The sequence below is a fragment of the Equus caballus genome, chromosome 22 (genome assembly GCF_041296265.1).
Source record: "Equus caballus isolate H_3958 breed thoroughbred chromosome 22, TB-T2T, whole genome shotgun sequence".
In the NCBI taxonomy this organism is placed as follows: Eukaryota; Metazoa; Chordata; class Mammalia; order Perissodactyla; family Equidae; genus Equus; species Equus caballus.
This window is the reverse complement of record NC_091705.1, coordinates 26,424,121-26,444,726: the sequence shown is the minus strand read 5'-3', so window position 1 is coordinate 26,444,726 and position 20,606 is coordinate 26,424,121. Positions and strand designations below refer to the sequence as shown.

At 37.6% G+C, this 20,606-nt stretch overlaps 1 protein-coding gene and 1 long non-coding RNA gene across 8 annotated transcripts in view; one reads left to right on the top strand and one right to left on the bottom strand.

Annotated features, from left to right (window-relative positions):
- The first annotated feature begins 14 nt into the window (after window positions 1-14).
- On the top strand, window positions 15-743 carry LOC138920150 (uncharacterized). Its single transcript, XR_011430867.1, has 2 exons — window positions 15-153; window positions 494-743. It is a non-coding gene; the product is annotated as an uncharacterized lncRNA (long non-coding RNA).
- Window positions 744-4,569: 3,826 nt separating this feature from the next.
- The window catches only part of ITCH (itchy E3 ubiquitin protein ligase), a 109,332-nt gene continuing 93,295 nt past the window's right edge, over window positions 4,570-20,606 (bottom strand). For all 7 annotated transcript variants that reach the window (XM_005604581.4, XM_001916721.6, XM_005604582.4 and 4 more), the window contains 5 exons: window positions 17,020-17,140; window positions 16,469-16,573; window positions 14,248-14,344; window positions 9,536-9,608; window positions 4,570-7,215 (listed from right to left, as the gene is read on the bottom strand). In XM_005604581.4, coding sequence (XP_005604638.1) covers window positions 7,116-7,215; window positions 9,536-9,608; window positions 14,248-14,344; window positions 16,469-16,573; window positions 17,020-17,140 — 496 coding nt within the window. In that variant the 3' untranslated portion in view covers window positions 4,570-7,115. The remainder of the gene's footprint in view (window positions 7,216-9,535; window positions 9,609-14,247; window positions 14,345-16,468; window positions 16,574-17,019; window positions 17,141-20,606) is intronic.

Below are 20,606 nucleotides of genomic sequence, written 5' to 3'. Positions count from 1 at the left end.
GCCGGGCGGTGCTTCCCCCCTCCAGGGCTCGTGGGGAATTTGCCCTGCGTTGTCCGAAAGGAGCACTTAAGCTACGGAAAATTCCAAACTCCCTCTGTGCCGAAAAAGACGCTGGTTCGAGGTGTTAGAAGAGGCTTTCAACTCTCCATCGAGGTCTGAGCTGGCTCTGGAAGCCCTGGGTGGAGGGTGATGGGAGAGTATGAAGGCGCTGAGGGGAATTTGCTGAGACCCTCTTTGTGCCCAGATCGAGGCAAAGTGAGGCGCGGAGCCAAAAGACGCCGAAGACGGGAAAGTCCGAGTTGGGGCTGGAGTCAAGCGTCTCTGGGGTCTCCAGAGCGGCCCTCTTGGGAATATTCCATGAAGGCTCTGAGATAGAGTGGTCAGGGCTAGCCTGGGAGTCTGCAGATTTAGGACTCCGAGTGCTCAGCCCCATCCCTTGTGTTACCTTGGAGAAGCAACTTAACATCTCTGTTCTCCCTCATTTTCTCCCTAGGGTCGGCTGGTGGCATAGTGGTTAAGTCTGCACCCTTTGCTTCAGCAGCCCGGGTTCCGGAGCGGACCTACACACTGCTTATCAAGCCACGTCGTAGTGGCATGCCACATACAAAATAGAGGAAGATTGGCAGATGTTAGCTCAGCGACAGTCTGCCTCAAGCAAAACCAGGAAGATTGGCAAAGATGTTAGCTCAGGGCCAATCTTCCTCACCAAAATAATTAAAATAAAAGGGGGACCCTTCTTCCTTTTTTGTTGTCCCATTTTCTGCCCTTTAGCCTTATACTCCCGCAAGCCACAGAAAATTTTGGGTTCTTTAGCAAGAAACAACTTGTTAAAATACACTGCCATTTAGCAAACCTTGTGCCACATTACTGGCTGAACACTCGCACGCACTATCTCCAGTAGCCACAGCATTCCTTTACAAGTGCTGTTTCTTCGAGACTCTGGAGCTTGTTGAATTCAACGCAGGTGATCAAACTCCAAATTTTCATTCCACTGTAGCCTCTTTTAATTGGGGAAGGATTTGGTGCTCCTTCCAGGAATGTCTGCATGTTACAAGGGTTGGATAGTGACTTTACAGTGAGGAAACCTGGCAGATACCACCTTAACAACAGGATCAAGGTTAACAATACTGGTAATAGGATATACTGATGTGTGCTCAGTGATACCTTGCACTAAGGGCACATCACCACTGTGGTATTTTTCCACAAAAATATATGGCCTTAACCACGAGAAAACATTAAACCAAATTTGAGAGACATTCTACAAGGTACTTGACCCGGATTCTTCAAAATATATCAAGGTCATGAAAGACAAGGAATGAATGAAGACCTGTCGCAGACTAGAGGAGACAGAAAAACGACATTGGAAAAACTGGAGAAATCTGAATAAGGGCTGTAGTTTAGTGTTATTTTACTAATGTCAAGTTATTAGTTTTGTATCAAGTTATATGGGATGTTAACACTGGGGAAAGCTTGGTGAAGGGTATGCAGGAGTTCTCTGTACTATCTTTGCAACACCTCCATAAGTCTAAAATTATTTCAAAGTAAAGTTTTTAAAAAAGGATTGGAGGGGCCTGCCCAGTGGTGCAGCGGTTAAGTTCGCACGTTCCACTTCTCGGTGGCCTGGGGTTCGCCTGTTCGGATCCCGGGTGTGGACATGGCACCACTTGGTAAATGCCATGCTGTGGCAGGCATCCCACATATAATGTAGAGGAAGATAGGCATGGATGTTAGCTCAGGGCCAGTCTTCCTCAGCAAAAAGAGGAGGATTGGCGGTAGTTAGCTCAGGGCTAATCTTCCTTAAAAAAAAAATTAAATAAATAAATAAAAAAGGATTGGCTACAAAGAAATGAGTATTGAATACTGGAAACATTAGGAAAGCATTTAGCAAGATGAAGAAGGGCTGCAGTGACTGTACCTCAAGAAATCCTGGAAGATAAGCACCTGAGGGATCTTCACCACCATCTTACGTATGGAGAACCAAACTGAGAGAGGTGAAAGGATTTAACATGATCACAATCACAGAAGCAAAAAAGAGAATGGCCAATAGTTCAAATGACTGGAGCCAGAATGATGGGGAAGAAGGAGTTGGAGACAGTTAGGGCCTTGAATGGCAGGCTTATGAGTTTTGGAGTTTATTCTGTGGTAAGGGAGGAAGCACTGTAAGATTTTAAGGAGGGGAGAAGCATGAGACTGAGGTCTCACAGATCATTCTGAGGCAGCACAGATGGACTGGAGGGAGAAGAATGGAAGCAATGACAAGAGGCTGCTAGTCAACCTGAGTAGGGATGAAGGATGTGGGCTGTGGCAATGGGGACAGCTGTGAGAGAAGTGATTCAAAAGAAGTTTTGAAGATGGATTTGACACGATTTGGAGACCAATTAGATAGAACACCTGAATTGACCATGGAAGACTCGCAGGGTTGTGGTGAGTAGCAGTACAGCACAATGTTTAAGAACACAGGTTTTAGAGTCAGACAGTCCTGAATTCCTATTTGCACTCTTGCCACAATACCTGTGGACACTTCAAGTTACTCCATCACTTTGAGCCTCTATTTTCTTATCTGTAAAATAGAGATAATCATCCTTCTGTAAGAGTGGCCAGGAAGACTAAATGACAGTGCATGTACCATATCTAACAGTGTTTGGGACATAGTAATAAATGTTGACAGTTGTCCTAGGACTAAGTGAATATAGGTGTGGCGGTGGTTGCTAGAATAGGGAAGACAAATAGAAAAGCAGGTCTGAATTAGAAATGAGGAAAAATAACGGTATGGATCTTCAGTTATCTGCAGGTGTGACTGCAAATTCTTAAGGGCCTTCCCTTTGGGGGGCTTTGAGGAAACCCTCTTGCCCACAGCATCTTTGCTTGTTCATTGACCAATATTGTCTTCCTGTGGTCTCCACTTAAGACCCTCCTCTCCTTGCCAACCAGGAAGATTTCCCTAGATCCTCCCCCGAAATGTCCAGACCACAATGGAACCCTACAGACACATAGGAATTGACAACTGAAATGGGCTAGGGGTGACAGAAGTTTCTGTTCTGGAGTTTCAGAACATGTGAGACACTCTTCCTAAAAGTGTGGAGAATAGCAGTCAGCCAGCCACAGCTGAGTCCCAGTTTGATGCTTTGTAGGGTTTGGGGCCAGAGAGTCAAACGGTCAGTAAGAATTACTACTGATTTTCCCATGAAAGATTTCCTCATGCTGACAGGGACATATCTTCCCCCTTTTTCTTAGCCACATTGAAGCTAGAGCTTTCTAGCTGCTTATATGGGATAGATTAAATAGGACAGGGTCTATTTTTAAGACCTGGGAAGGACCTGCAGTTTTTGTCCTCCAGTCACTGTTAGATTGGCATATTAGAAAAAATCCCACTTCTCAGCCTCTCTTCACTGGTCCTATTTTAAATGAGAGCGTGATCATTGGTTTCCTAATAAAAGTCTACTGAAGCTAGTGAGCAGGACAGCTTATTGAGAACAGTAAGTCTTGGCAGCTAGCTGGTGGTTCTCTACTTAGCACCCATGGCTGGGGTCCTGTCTTAGAGCATCTTTAGTTGTCTCAGAAAAGCAGATGTCTTCATCTCAGTTCTCTTCAACATAGGTGCCAAATCCAATCTCACCTCAGTGGGTGTTCCTAGTTTTTTTCTACTCATCACTACAGAGAGGCTGTAACTTGCCCACTTACAAAAGCAGAGACGCAGAAATCTATGCACCCCGGTCATATAGACGGCTTTTCTGCAGGCAGGGCAAACCTTCTTACTCAAGACTAACAGAAAAGTGTGCAAATGAAGGACCAAAAAAGTTTAATTATGAACAGTCTTCCATTACATCTTTTAAGGAAATGCAACTGAGGCAGCCCCCTGAAGGACTTTTATAAGGGCACTTGACTCCCTGTGGTACTTGTAGAGTTACCTGAGTATTTGAAATTACAGTTCAAGAAAACAAAGGAACTCCAATACAGTAATATACAATCCAGTGCTGCCATTCCATTTTTAGTTAATGAAAGCATAGCATATATACAAATAATTCTGTCAATACTTCCAAAAGAAAAACAAGAAAATGAGGGGGGCTGGAGATACCAACAATATTAAATAGAAGTAGTTAACCTAAAGGAGTTTAGAAGGATGGAATTACATTCAAAATAAGGAGGGATATAAAAAGAGAAGTCTAATTCCATGAGTCATCCCTGCTAACAATTCAGATTATTAACCAGATAAGTAAGAAGTGGCGGAATGGGTTTAACTGAAATAGTTCATTTAGGATGAGACCTCTGTGGACAGGTGAGTCATGTTTCACTAAAATTTGATGAATTGACATTGGTATGTCAATCTCTTGATGAAAAATTAGTATCTGAATTTTAAATAGAGTTATTGTAAGTCTTATGAAATTAGATTCTTCTGCACTCTGATATAAGATCATAAAAGGCAAGAGCAGGAATTCTTTATTAGAAGCTGCTGGATCAGTTTTAAACCACTCTATCTGATGAAACAAGTGAGGCCCTTCCCTCCTGACCCAGGCTGTGAAATGCTGACTTCCCCAACCTCCCAAAAGAGCAGAAGAATAAGGCAATTGCTCATTTTACTTTGTTTTTATTTCAACATAACATGCAGTAAAAAAATTAACAGGATTTATTAGCATTTACAATGCTTACAAAGAAAAAGGATTCTAAAAGCAATTTAGTTCAGATTTAAGAAATCACTCTAATTAAACACTTACAATAAATCTATTTCCAAATGTTCAGTTTGGACCAAAATTTAAGATAGCATTTGGTAGATATTTATGTCTGCTGTCTATTTGCAGTATTTTTATATAACCTCTGATTCTTGGGATATCCAGCCCCCATTTTCCTAACACAGCAGGGAAGACATATACATGTGGCCACTTAAATTAAAGGAAGAAATGGAGTAAGGGAGATCCCAGGCTGCAAAAATATATACAAGCATTTACCTTTCCCAGAACTAAAGTTTCTTCCATAAAAATATTAAATAGCCAAGCCCTATAGAACTAGGGCCAGGGCTACTTCAAATATAACTATTCTGTATTTTAAAAATATAGGGCAGAAAGCCTTTTGGGTGATATTTATACATTTTCACACAATATTTCTAGGTCCCTAAATGAATCATCAAGCATTATGTAGAACAAAAAAAGTCTACTTTCTTACATTATCTCTTAATTTAATCTCATAAATCTCTAGTAAATATTGTAGGTAACTACATTTCAATATGAGAATTCACCTCAATAGGAAGTCTTTACAGAAGGCTTAATCTCCATAGCCATTACCAAAGTTCAGACATATAATGAATGGGTAGTTAGCAGACATTCGCTCTGTAAGACAAAGCAATAGCGCTTTTTTCCCCTACCAACAAAAAGGCAGAGAGTCCCTACTTTGAAAACTAGGGCATTTAGAGACCATACAACATTTTCCTGGAGTATGTGGAATAAAAAAAATATATAGGGTTGGGGAGAGTCTAATCTCCCCCTTTACACTGACATGAGGCAACCCTTTCACTCACATAAGTCTACTTTATGATGGCAGTGTTTTAGAATACAGATACACAAGTTTAAAAATGTTTTTATTGTTGTTCCAGGGTGTAAAAGGAAGAGTAGTTAGGGACAAAAAAACATTTTCTTTCCATATGGAACAGGGGTTTGCTACTCTCTGCTTATTTTTGGCTCAATGCTACTGTTCATTCTATGCTACTGAAACCTGCCAGAGTCCCTGCTTCACGAGTTATGAGGCTGTCCTCAGGGTTCAGCTATGATAGGACTCCAATGGCTTAGGCTTCATCCCACTGTCCATAAAGTCAAACCTCTGACATCAGCCATCTTGACAGAGTCTAGGCTAGGCCAAGTTAAAAGAATTAACTATATAGAAGTTCAAAGTGCATTAATTGGTTACTAACAGAGCAGCCTAAAATTAAATCGTTATGGGAAAAGTCTGTTAAAATTTTTAGAGGTGAAGAGAACATCCAATTCAGCACAATGTAAAGAATGGAAGTGACTACTCCAGTATGTTTCTGAGAAATGATAAATTTGAAGACTTTTAATTCACAGAAAGAATACATTTCTGTGGTTACTAGAAATGAATGGCTAGTAAATGTTTTACTCCTTTGTTTTTAGCCAGTACCATAGCTCTCCCTCCCTAATGGAAATATAATTTTAGAGGATGTTTCATTGACCTCTATTGGGACTAGAAAGCATCTAGTTAAAACTTGAACTCCTTAACAATAATATAACTGAACTTGTTGGATTATGCTAAAATTATAAAGATGAAACTTGTATATAGGAACATACAGAAATTGTCAATGATGGCCTTCGATGAATTCAGCTAAATTCATTCCAATTCTAGGTTAACTTTTATAAACGTCAGTGAAGGAATCATAGTGTTAATATTATTTATAAAGTTTAGTATTTGCAAGGCAATTAAAACAATCAAACTTCCAAATGAAGAGACTTATGAAGTCACTTGCAGGCTGGGACCAACTTCTCCCTGAATTCAAATTAATAAAACTACTCTGTAGAGAGATACAAGAGTCTTGCCATCACTTTGCAGGGATAACATCAAAATGATGCACGGATTCATGCTCCGGAAAGGAAAAACGACAGGCCAGACTGAAATGAGAGGGAGAGCACAAACCAGAAATTCGCTCACATCCCCCGAAGCTTTGCTAAGCTTGTACTTTTAACAAATACCTCTTACCAAGAGGCTTAATAGGAAGATCTTGCATATTTCAGTTACCATGGGACTTCCCTGCATATCTGCAGAATCTCTGAAAGAAAAAAACTTACTCCCAGGTGAGACTTTTGACACACATATACAAAACTGTTGTTAAGGAAAGAATCTAGTGGAGTAAGACAAGGCAGATTTCACTGCTGTTAAATCTCATGTTAAGTAAGGTTTTGACTAGTCATTTGCAGATCTGATTTCTGGAAACACTGAGTAGAAATCCCAAATCACTGGAAGATAAATCTCAATGATAACATTAATTTACTTACACTCAGATAACTCTCTAAACAGTCACAGTCCAAGTTTACAACAAGATGTGCAATAGGCAGAGAAGGAAAAGGACAAACATTGCAAATAAGTTCTTGTCCTTCAGTGGTGTAAGTTCTCAGAAGTTACTCTTGTCCAAATCCTTCAGTTTCTTCAATGGCAAATAACAGCTTTTCCTTCAGTTGCTCATAGCTCTTGTAGGGTGGCAGGTCCAGGCGGTTAAAACTAAAAGTAAGAATTGTTAGCTTGAGAAAAGGAAATACACAAGGAATCATATAGGCAGTGTAGTACATAACAACACTGGTTTGAAAGTCATGCAAAATTGAGTTGACATCTCAGCTCTGTCACTGAGCCTTTGGGCAAGCACTTTTACCGTTCTGACTCTTGCTTTCTTCTTTGGTAAAATGGGAATAACCATACTTAACTCTCAGAGTAGAGAAAAGAAAAAACAAGCACATATATAGCACAGGGCCTGATGCTCAGCAGGTACTCAGTAAAATTTTAGTCCTCTCATGCTCTCCCATCCACCCTAATTTGCATCAGTGGTCAGCAAACTTTTTCTGTAAAGGGCTAGATAATAAATATTTTAGACTTTGTGGGCCATAGGTCTCTTATCAAAAGGTTTTAAGTATACCACTTTAATAGTAAGAAACAATTTTCTGCTCTAATATCTAATATTCTGCTCCTACTAAATTTCTCTGCTCTATTCTTAGCTGTGAGTTTTTAAAGGGCATCTTCTAATTTTGGGTCATATTAATATCACCTTCACAAGGTAACATGTAGTGAATTTGCCCTAAAGCCTTGTCCCTCTGCTGTATTTTTAGGATAAGGCCTAGGCAAATGTTTGAAAATAAAAGAAATAACGCTATCCAGAAAGGGAAAATAAATTTACAATTATTGCTTTTGTTCATCCTTGCAAATAGAAACATGGAACTTGACAGAGTAATGAGGCTGGTTTTCATGTGTGACTGAGATAAGCTGTTCACAACAGTGTAATGGCAGAGTCTGTTCCAAGTTTGAAAGAAGCAAGGGACAAGAGGTCAAATCAAAATACATGTACACAATATGAATGTACAAAAATCAATTGTATTTCTACACACTAGCAATCTGAAATGAAATTTAAAAGATTCCATTTATAATAGCTTTAAAAAGAATAATATACTTAAATTTAACAGAAGAAATGCAAAGCTTATATAATGAAACCTACAAAACGTTGTTGAAATAAATTAAAGAAGACCCAAATAAATGGAAAGACATCCCATGTTCACAGATTGGAAGACTTAATACTGTTAAGATGGCAATGCTTCCCCAAATTGATCTATAGATTCAGAACAATTTGCATGAAAATCTCAGCTGACCTCTTTGCAGAAATGGACAAGCTGATCCTAAACTTCACATGGAAATCCAAAGGACCCAGAATAGCTGAAACAATCTTAAAAAAGTTTGAGAATGCATACCTCCTAATTTCAAAACTTACTCAAAGCTATAGTAATCAAGACAATGTGGTACTGCCATTAAAGATAGATATATAGACCAATGGAACAGAATTGAGAATCCAGAAATAAAACCGTGCATTTATGGTCAACAGATTTTCAACAAAGGTGCCAAGTTGTTATTAAAAAAACCCCACATATATGTATATGTATGGAAATACAAAGGAACAGACAATGAACCAAGTAAAAAGGGCAGATGGGGAAAATATAGGAATATCCAGTAAGGTCCAGGTATGACCACTGAAACATCTCACAAAATAAAGTTCAGATATTGTTGATGTTAGGTCAAATTCCAACATACTGTATTTAAGTTAAGATTAGGGTTAGTTTTTAGTTTTATACATTTTTGGAAATGTGGTTAAACCTCATTTATGATGAGAAAATATTTCTGTTCATCATGTTAGAAATTAGCTCTCCCAAAAGCTATCTAGACTTGATTTCTTCCTCTACCTTCAGAGAAAACTTTAAAAGTTTTCTAAATATCTCATTAAAAAAGCTTCATAGGTGGGGAAAAAAGGGATTCACTGCAAATGGGCATAAAGGATCATTTTGGGGTGATGAAAATACTCTAAAACTGGATTGTAGTGAAAGTTACTACTCTGTAAATCTACTATATATCATTTAATTAAAATGGTAAGTTTTTAAAGATTGGCACCTAAGCTAACAACTGTTGCCAATCTTTTTTTTTCCTGCTTTTTCTCCCCAAATCTCCCCAGTACATAGTTGTATATTTTAGTCATGGGTCCTTCTAGTTGTGGCATGTGGGACGCTGCCTCAACGTGGCCTGACGAGCGGTGCCATGTCCACACCCAGGATCTGAACAAGTGAAACCTTTGGCTGCCGAAGCGGAGAGTGCAAACTTAACCACTCGGCCATGGGGCCAGCCCCCAAATGGGTAAGTTTTATGGTATGTACATTATGCCTTGAAAAAGCTATTAAAAATAATTCAGTACCATGGGGAAAATATTTCACTTCTAATTTCTAATAGGCTTTAAGATCTACAGGATAACTGGGAAAAGGCTATGTTCTCTAATCTTTCTGATTTTACTTACCAGGTATGACTTCTGGGTAACCAATTTTCTTTCCCAACTTTTTCAATGCAGAATTTCTGTGGTCCATTGCTCCCTAAAACATATTGAAATCATCAACAGTTTGATAGCGCAGTGATTCTCAAATTGTGATCCCCAGTCTAGCAATATTACCATCATCAGGGAAGTATCATGAGGGAACTTGTTAGAATCACAAATCTACAGCCCCTCTCCCAAGCCTACTACTGATTGAATCAGAAACTCTGGGAGTGAGGCTCAGCAATCTGTTTTTTGTTAACAAGCTTCTAGGCGATTCTGATGGCTGCTAAAGTTTGAGAATCATTTTGTTAACATGTGTCCATGAGGAGAAAATGCAGTTTTATCTAGCGTTCCTTAGCCAGAATAACAGAATATTGTGATTAATAATACCTTACATAAGAACAGAAACATAAAAAGGTTAATTTTAGTTTTAAACACAATAGGGAAACTACAATCCACTGTCTTATACAATAAAATGATTTAAATATAAAATGGTTAAAACTTTATAAAATGTAAACATCCTAGTGAATTCAGTATTAACAATGCTTGTGCTTATAGGTCCTGTAGGGCATACCCTTACACACTTCACACACACCCAATTTTTGCCTCTCATTTACCTTCTGTTGGAGATAGCTCTGAATGGTGATCTTAAAGCACTGGTTTTCTAAAAGGTCACTGCTGCTCCTTAGGAAGCATTTACCAGTGGTCACAATATTGGTAACGCTAGTGGACTTTTTAATTAGATGGGGCCAGGCACACTAAATGTTCTGCAATGTGTGGGACAGTCATACCCAAAGAATTTCCTCATGTCCCACCTGACAACCCAGTACAAATATAAATTGGTAGTACTTTTGTATCTAATAACATTGAAGTGTTTTCACAATAGTTATGTGAAAAAGCTCAGTAATACCGGAAATGGTCACTATGAAAAAGAATATTTAAAATTATTAAATAATTAAGCTTGAAATTATTAAACAGTTTACTCTCTGCATGTTCTCTCTACTCATTACATTACAGCATTTCTAACCATATAGATGGAAAGTTTTGTTTAATACTGCTAATTAACATGTAACAAGAGCCTGATTGTTTTTAATAGACAGAATCAAATATTAAAATAGCAGAGAAATATGAAACGAAGGGATCTTAGTGAGTTTCATTAGTAAAGACTGTTTTACAAATATGTCATACTATCATCCTGAATGCTTTAGAAAATTTTACGGAATGGGAGACATCAAGTTGTAAACATTTTATGAGGAAATTATTTTTAGGTTGCCTGTTGTTTAATCTTACTCTGACACTGTTCCTAAACCTCACAACTTCTTTGTAGAGTCTTACACCTAAGTTCCTGTTTTCAGCCTATTTCAACTTTCAAATGATATGGTCTCTGAGGCCTTTTTACGTGTCAGAGCCTTGGCCTGTAGTGGAATTTCATGATAGACACTACATTTTAAATTAAGATCTACCTAATTTTTCTCCACTTTGATCATCTATTATTTATTGTGGCAGTATTATCCCTACTTCATTTAGGTTATTTCCCTCTTTTTGTTATCATAATTATTTAAGTCTATTATTTCTTACCTTTTCTATCCTTTCATATTCCAGTGCTTCTTATACAGAAGGGCTTCTGATCTTTTTTTTTTGAGAAGATTAGCCCTGAGCTAACATCTGCTGCCAATCTTCCTCTTTTTGCTGAGGAAGCCTGGCCCTGAGCTAACATCTGTACCCATCCTCCTCTACTTTATATGTGGGATGCCTGCCACAGCATGGCTTGCCAAGCAGTGCCATGTCCACACCCGGGATCTGAACCGGTGAACTCCAGGCCACCAAAGAGGAACGTGCACACTTAACCACTGTACCACCGGGCCAGCCCCCTTCTGATCTCTTAAACCCAAACCTTTTCTTTTAAATAGGAACAAGTATCTGACTACTTATTTGTGTCTTCTAACATAGTTGTTCCCAAATATACATGAATTAAAATAAATATTATTCCATTATAAATCACTTTTTAAAAATTTCTCCTTCATATTACAGTTAATGCTATGTGTGTGTATTCTTTGGAGATTGTAGATATGTTATTTCACATCTGCCAATTTCATTCCAGAATATTAAAGAGGCTACTGTAAATATTTATTACAAAAATGGGATGTTAGAACCTCATTAAATTATTATGTATATCACTCTTAGAACTTTCTACTCCAATACTGAGTGGAAGGTTAAACCAGATGGCCTCTAAGATTCTACAAGCCACAATCTTGCTGTCTCTGCCTCCCACAGGTATCCATGTTGGACTGTTAGACAGCCCCACCCACCCCTAAATATTATTCCCAAGAGCAGACCTAGTTCTCATTCCTTTAATGATCAAATTTCCAGTTTAGACTGAGAAGCTTGTATCGTTTTCCTCATTTTGGTCACTACTCCTTACCTCCCCAATCCGTAACATGGTTTCTCCTTTTCAAACTAGAGAGTATTATTACAAGTTCCCCTCTCCAAAACCTTACTTAGAAGTTTTCTTAGTAACTTACTTAGAAAGTTTCTTTCTTAGAAATCATCCTTCTCTGAGACCTTTCTGGCTCACTAGATAAAAACCTCCCTTCTATATTGCTTCTGAGAGAGTAGAATATTTATTTCTCCTCTTCACCCTCTGTCTGGCCTCTCCTTTATTTATTTATTTATTTAAAGATTTTATTTTTCCTTTTTCTCCCCAAAGCCCCCCGGTACATAGTTGTATATTCTTAGTTGTGGGTCCTTCTAGTTGTGGCATGTGGGACGCTGCCTCAGCGTGGTTTGATGAGCAGTGCCATGTCCACGACCAGGATTCGAACCGACGAAACACTGGGCCGCCTGCAGCGGAGCGCGCTAACTTAACCACTCGGCCATGGGGCCAGCCCCTGGCCTCTCCTTTAAGTCTGCCTCTAGGCTACTTCTGTCTCATCTCTAAATCATATGTTTCTAACCATCAGCCCTCTAACTCTTCTCTGTGTTTTATTTCTGCATAAGCCCACCCATTCTCACAGCTTCAAATGTCACTGCTCAGATGACTCTACCTTCCCTCTCTTACCTCTAAACTCCTACTTTAATAACACCTGTAAAACTGCACCCTGCCCCCACCCCCTGAGATTTTCTACTTAGTTGTCTGGCAGGCGCCTTAAACTCAATAGTTCTAAACCACTCATTATCCTCCCCCAACATCTCCAAACCATGTTCTTTACACTTCACAACTTCTCTATTTCTCCATGTTTCATAACATGGTATTATCTTTGACACTCTTCCTTTGTATCTCATCTTCTAATAAAGTCCTGTTTCTACTTATTTCTACCTTGTCTAGCATTTATCCCTTCTTTTCCATATCTACTTACAGCTCTTAAGATCAGGTTCTCATCATTGCTCCAATAATTTCTTCCTATCTCCAGGTTCTCCTTATCTTTTAATGCATGCTATACCTTGCTATCAATTCTTCCTAAAATGCAGCTTCAGCAACGTTTCCTCCCTTCAAATAGTTTCCATAGCTTCCAATACCCTCAGAGTAATGTCCAAATTCTTTTGGTCTGGCTCTTGAACTCTTTTAAATTGGTTTTACACTGTTTTCAAAATTGCCTACTTAGTTCTTGAATTCTGACACTCTGCTTCAACTGAAGCAGGCTTAGGGATCACAACATCTCTTCCATCTTCCTGTGGTACTTGGCATTATGTTGGTTATTCAAGTAAAACTTGAATTTACTTAATTTATTATTTAGTAAAAAATAAATATTCTCATAGTCATTCATTTCAAAACAATACAAATTTAATCAGTAACTACTATGTGACAGGCACTGTGCTAGGCACCAGAAATAAAAAGATGAAGATACAGATCTATATCTCAAGGAGCTCCAGGTATAATAGGGAAGAGTGGTAAACATATTAAAATACAGCCACACATCACGTAACTACAGGGATATGATCTGAGAAAAGCATCGTTAGGCGATTTTGTTGTTGAGTGAACATTCACAGGACGTACTTACACACGCCTAGATGGTACAGCCTACTACACACCTAGGCTACATGGTACTAATCTTACTGGACCACTGTCATATATGCAGCCTTTGTTGACCAAAATGTCATTATGCAGACATGACTATATAGTATAAGACAACTAATAGTGCCTGGCTTGTAGGAGACACTAAAATGTTTGCCAAATGACTAAATGAATAAACAGATTTACTAAGAAGACCGTTAGCCTACTGAGTTAAAATGTGGGGTCTAGGGGCCAGCCTGGTGGCACAGTGGTTAAGTTCGCACGTTCCGCTTCTCAGTGGCCCAGAGTTCGCCGGTTCGGGGGACAACCTGGGTGCGGACATGGCACCGCTTGGCAAGCCATGCTGTGGTAGGCATCCCACATATAAAGTAGAGGAAGATGGGCACAGATGTTAGCTCAGGGCCAGGCTTCCTCAGCAAAAAAGAGGAGGACTGGCAGTAGTTAGCTCAGAGCTAATCTTCCTTAAAAAAAAAAAAAATGTGGGGTCTATCCTAAGGGTTAAAAATTTCTAGACGTAAGGACTACCAAAGTGATTTCAAAGTTTACACAAATCCAGGTAAACTGTGACTAGTTAAAAAAATGCCTATACTTTTCTTTGTTATATCTGATAAGTTGTATATACACTGATGTAATAGCAGTGTGATAAACAATTTTCTGTATAGGAAAAGTGATCCTGTATACATACCCATGAGGTCAGCAAATCCTCCAACGGGCAATCGGCAGGTTCCAGTAACAAACTGCAGAAGTCTCATTCTCTTCTCATTATCGATTTCTTTAACAAACTGTTAAAGGCACATTTAAAGAGATATATAGATCACAGGTTATGTTTAACATACTAAACAAGAAAGAAAAACAATCATTTCAAATCTGAAACCAACTCCTAGTGTCAGATGCACTAGATAATGAATGTGCTTACCACCGTAGATGGAGGAGCTTCTCCATGTTTGTTAAAAAGTCCCACCAATCTTCTCCTATATAAATCTTAGGACCACATCCTTATAGGAAGATAGCAAAAGAAGGTTGCCTTGGGCCTAAGAGCTCCCTACTTCTAGGGCAGCCCCTCCTCTCTCCCCCCGAGATCTGCCTGTCTTATAGGATATTCTTGTGGTTACATAGGACACACAGCTTGACTCAGTATAGACTTTTTGGTTTTATGAACAAATGAAATCAAGCTCACAGAATTCTGATCCAGATGTATCTCGATAACCTCCTCCTCTCGATGTTCTTGAGGTTTTGGTGTAGCTTTGCATTGCCAATATTATGTGACTTTTAACTCCTCCAACTCTGACTCAAAACATTAGGTTTCTGGAGTATGCTTTATAGCCTGTAGCACAAGTATTTTGGCTCAGCCAAATTTAAAAAAAAAAAATTTTTTTTTTTAAAGGAAGATTAGCCCTGAGCTAACGTCTGCTGCCAATCCTCCTCTTTTTGCTGAGGAAGACTGGCCCTGAGCTCACATCCGTGCCCATCTTCCTCTACTTTATATGTGGGACGCCTGCCACAGCATGGCTTGCCAAGCGGTGCCATGACTGCACTCGGGATCCAAACCGGCGAACCCTGGGCCACTGAAGCAGAATGTGCACACTTAACAGCTGTGCCACCAGGCCAGCCCTCAGCCAAATATTTTTTTGTAAAGAATAACTTTCATCCTATTGTACTACTATTAAGTATTTTTAAATGCTAATCCTATTTGTTACAAGAAGCTCAGTTCAATAGCTGACATTTAACAAGTTTTTTATTTTTTTGCTGTGGTAAAATATATAAAACATAAAAATTTTAAGTATATAATTCAATGGCATTAAGTATATTCACAGTATTGTGTAACCATTATCTCTATTTCCAGAGTTTTTTTTAGTATCCCAAACAAATACTCTGCATGCATTAAACTTATTCCTTACTTCTCCCTCTCCCCAGCCCCTGGTCACCTCTATTCTACTTTCCGTCTCTATGAATTTGCCTGTTCTAGATACCTCATTAAGTGGAATCACAATATCTCTCCTTTTGTGACTGGCTTATTTCACTTAGAGTAATATCCTCAAGGTTCATCCATGTTATATAGCCTATGTCCTTTTTAAGGCTGGATAATATTCCACTGTATATATATACCAATTTTTTTTATCCATTCATCTACTGATGAACACTTAGGTTGCTTTCACCTTTTGGCTATTATGAATAATGCTATTATGAACATAGGTATACAAGTATCTGTTTGAGCCCCTGCCTTCAGTTCTTTTGGGTATACCTAGGAGTTGAATTGCTGGGTCATATGTTAATTCTATGGTTAACTTTTTGAGGAACCACCAACTGTTTTCCACAGTGGTGCACCATTTCGTATTCCCACCAGCAATGTAAGAGAGCTCCAATTTCTCCACATGCTCACCAAGAATAATTATTTTCTGTTTTTTGATAATAGCCACCCTAATGGGTGTGAAATGGTATCTCATAGTGGTTTTGATTTCCACTTCCCTAATGATTAGTGATATTGAGCATGTTTTCACGTGCTCTTTAGCAGACATTTTTTGAAGAGACACCATTATGATTCCAATCCACGTCTCTCTCTTGAGTTTTGCCTTCTGAACATTATGTAATTCCTAATGAAGTCTGAATGATGAAAACCATACTTTAGATAGTTCTATAACATTCCAAAAGCATTTGGATCCAATGCAGGGGAATCTTAATCATCTGGAGTTGTCTCATACTCTGGGCAAAGGTATAAGGTGTGTGTTGCTTACTTGGCAATAGTCTTAAAAGAATGCTGTTACAATCTGTATTCATCATAATGCACAGGATAGAATGAGGAGCCTGAACACACTGGTACATTTTGTTCTGTGACTCATTTCCATATGTGGTAAGCAATTTCTGAAATGTTATGGTAAGTCTGCCAATAGAAATAAATTGAGACAAACCTGCCAAAACCACATGATTTGCTTGCTTGTCCTAGTGTAATGACGGTAGATTGCATGTCTTTGCCAGTCATTCAGATCAATCTCTTGCATTCCACATAATAGGACCTTTAGGGATGAAAAAGACAAATGATTTCTTTAGGTAACAGTACAAGCTGTATAAAAATGCTAGACATGGGTAAGAAAAGACTAATATTAAACAACTTTCAAAAAACACATTAATCAAGAGGCTTTGTTTATAAACTATGTATCAAGAATTATATCTACATTACTTGTGAAGGTTGAGTTTCCATGTACGGTGTCATATATACATATTCCAGTAAATAAGTCACTCATTGTAAAGAGGTGCTGATAGTAATACTTTTTTTTGGTAATATCTTTATATATTTGGATAAATTATGGACTTTCTTTAAACTATTTGGGATGCTTCAAAAGATCCTGCCAGCATTAAAAAAAACTATTGCCACTGGAAAAATGGGAAAGTGAGTTGCAAGCAGACACCTGAAGGTATTATTTACCAGCATGCTGCAGAGGAAAGAAGAAAAACTCATTACCTCTAATTCCTTTGCATCAAAGTATTGCAAATACTGCTGGGGAAGAATTTCATTAAAGCCCTCAAAAAAAGCTTGTGTCTGTTCTTCAACACCTCGAGACAACCTCCATTCAGCTACCATTCTGGTAAATAAATATAAAAAAGCTATCAGGAAGTTTAGATTTTACCTTTAAATTCTGAGTGTAAAAATAATTTTTAAAAAATTTATTATTATGAAAACCTTCAAATATATATAAAGGTAGACTATAAGGAACCCCATGTACAGACATCCCAGCTTCAACCCAACACCAATCTTATTTCATTATGCCCCTAACCCATCCCCTAGAAATCATATAATTTAATTTTAAACATAAGTATTTCAGTATATATCTCTACAAGATTAGGTCTCTTTTTAAAAACATAACCACAATTCTCTTATCACACAAAAAAAGTGAACAATAATTCCCTTATATCAAATATTTGGTGCTCAAACTCTACTCATTCACACAATCTTTTTTAACATATTGCTTGAATCAGAATCTAAAAAAGGTTCATATGATGCAAGTCTCTTAAAATTCTTTTAACTTACAGGTTTCTCCCTTGCAATTTTCTTTTAATGAAAATTTTCCTCAACTGAGTATTCTAGATTTCAGCTTTGACTTTCTTCTAATCTTTATCTATATACGTACATATTAACAGTTAAAATCACAAATATAAACTGTTTTTTCCATTTTACTACAGAATCTTTACTTTTTAGCAATTTTAACAAGCAAACAAATATGTGTATTTTAGACATCTGATTACTTGATGACAACTTAAGACAACTAAAGTCCTAAAGTTTATTGAAAACTGAAATTTTGGAAAATGGCAGTACAGGTTGTATTGGACTAATCTTCCTGCTGACTAGAATTATAAACTCTGGGCAAATTATAAAAAACAAATGTTTGAAGGCATCAGACAAAAAACAAGGCAGGCAGAAACTGGTGGGGATGAGCTTCCTGAAGGAGGCTGGCTGGAGCAGATCCACATTTAACAGGCTTTTTCCTTGAGGGCACTTCCCAGTTTACACGGAGCACAGGGGAATGGAGCTCAAACGGAAGCAACAGCCTTATTGTGCTGATGAGACATGAGGTTAGGAGCCTGAAGCTGCCAAAAGTGCTATGGAAAAGTCCCAGAAAGAAAGAAGACAAAGAGAGGGAGGCTCCAAAATATGCACAGAAATTTACTTCAAAGCCTTAGCTGACCCCTAAAACACATGTGCAGGATGATGAGACTCCAAGGAACCCCGTGCAAAGCAACAACTGCAAAGCTAAAGATCTAAGAAGAAATTTCAGCAGCTACCTAGTGCCAGATAGACAGAATTTAAGAGTTTATATCTGTATCTGACAAAGTGATGTGGTAAATACCTTGGGCTTTCCAAGGTATTTGTAAGGAGTAAGGACCATGTTCCAAGAATGAAGGTTATGTTTAGGATTAAAGGCAAAATGGAAATAGACCAGCTCTGGCAAGCTTCCACAGATCAGTGTGATCTGTCCTTAATTTAACCGCCTGTCAAAACAAAACTCAATATTCTTCAGAGGAAGAAAAAAGAATCCAGAGTCTCTACCATGTATCATCCACAATAAAAAATGACTACATATGCAAAAAAGCAGGAAAATGTGACCTATAATCAAGAGAAAAACGTCTATAGAATAAGGGCCACAGATGGCCCAATGTTGAAGTCAGCAAAGACTTTAAAAAACTTATTAAAAATGTGTTAAAGAATTTATAGGACAAGATGGACAAATTGGGTAAAGAGATGGAGATTCTCAGCAGACAAATTCTTAAAAGAACCAAATGGAAATTACAGAATATTCGAAATGAAAATTTCATTGGATAGGCTTAACAGTAGTGAATTCAAAGGCAGATCAATCAAAATGATCCAAACTGAAGGATAGAAAAAAAGATAAAAACTATATAAAGCATCTGAGAACCATGGGATATCAAAGGTTAAATATACATGTAACTGAAGTCTCTGAAGTATGTAGAGAGGGAATGAAGCAGAAGGAACATCCATAGAGACAAAGCCCTCAAATTTTCCACAATTGCTGAAATGGCATCAATCACAGATACAAGAAACTCAGCAAATGCCAAGCAGGATAAATATAAAAGCAATTACAATTAGGTACATCAGAGTCAAAATGCTAAAAACCAAAGTTAAAGAGAAAATCTTTTAAAAGTCACAGAAAAAAACCATACATTTCATTCAGAAACAATGTCTCACATCATCAAAAACAATAGAGGCCAACAATGGAATGATGTTATTGACAGAAAGCACTAAAAAGAATCTAAATCTAGCGAAAATATCCTTCAAAACTGAAGGTGACATAAAGATGTTTTCAGGTAAAAGCTGAGAGAATTTACTGCCAGCAGGTGCACACTAAGAGAAATGATAAAGGAAGTTTTTAAAGCTGAAGGGAAACGATCCCAGATGGAAAAATGGATCTGTGGGAAGAAATGAAGAGAACCAGAAATGGTAATGCGAATAAATATTAAAGACTATTTTTTCTTTTTCTTAATTTCTTTATAAATCTATCAATTGCTTGAAGCAAGAATAATAATAAGGTATTATGTGGCTTATAAGATAAATAAAATGACATTAATAGCAGAAATGGCTGAAGAGAGATAAATGGAATTATGCTATTATGAGCTTCTTATATTGTATAAGTAGTAGAATATTATATTATATAACATTAATATATTAACTATAAGCGATAAGTTGAGGATGCATACAATTATAATCATTAGAGCAGTCACTAAAGAAATTAAAGAGGTATAGCTAAAAAAACCCAGAAGAGATTAAAAAAAGAAGACTAAAAATCACTCTTTTAATTCAAAAGAATGCAGGAAAGGAGGAACAAAGGAAATTGGGAAAAATAAGAAACAAATAAGGTGACAGACTTAGGTCCTACCATATCAGTAATAATATTAAATGTAAATGTACTAAACACTGCAATTAAAAAGTAAAGATTATCAGACTGGATAAAAATAATAAGATCCAAGACTATGCTGCTTATAAGAAACATACTTTAAATACAAAGACACAGGACTGAAAGTAAAGGATAGAGGAAGATATACCATGGAAATACTAATCACAAGAAAGCTGGAGCAGCTATATTACTCAGAGGTAAAAATAGAAAAGCAGGCAAGAGACCCAGAAACTGGAACTCAAGAAGCAGCAGATAGTGAAATCTCACCCTGATCTGACAGAATTGGTGTTGAGAATATGTGAATGAACCACTAACTCCTGAGACTAAAAGTATGAACCAATGCAAAACATAACAGAGGTACACTACAAACCATCATTTTAAAAAAGTACATTAAAAAATACTTATATTTTACCTGATCTTACAATATTCCCCATGAAAAAGATCTGCATATAAATTTTTCTTTTCAATGACATGGTGTTACATGGCATAGTAGTTATAGAACTGGTATTTAAAAGAGTGATCTAGCACTACTTCTACCCTTAAAACTCCCACTTTTGCATAGAAAGTAAAAGTTTCATATAAGAGAAATTTTTTTCCATCACTTTATAAACTTTTAAAATTCTGGTAAAATTGAAAACAT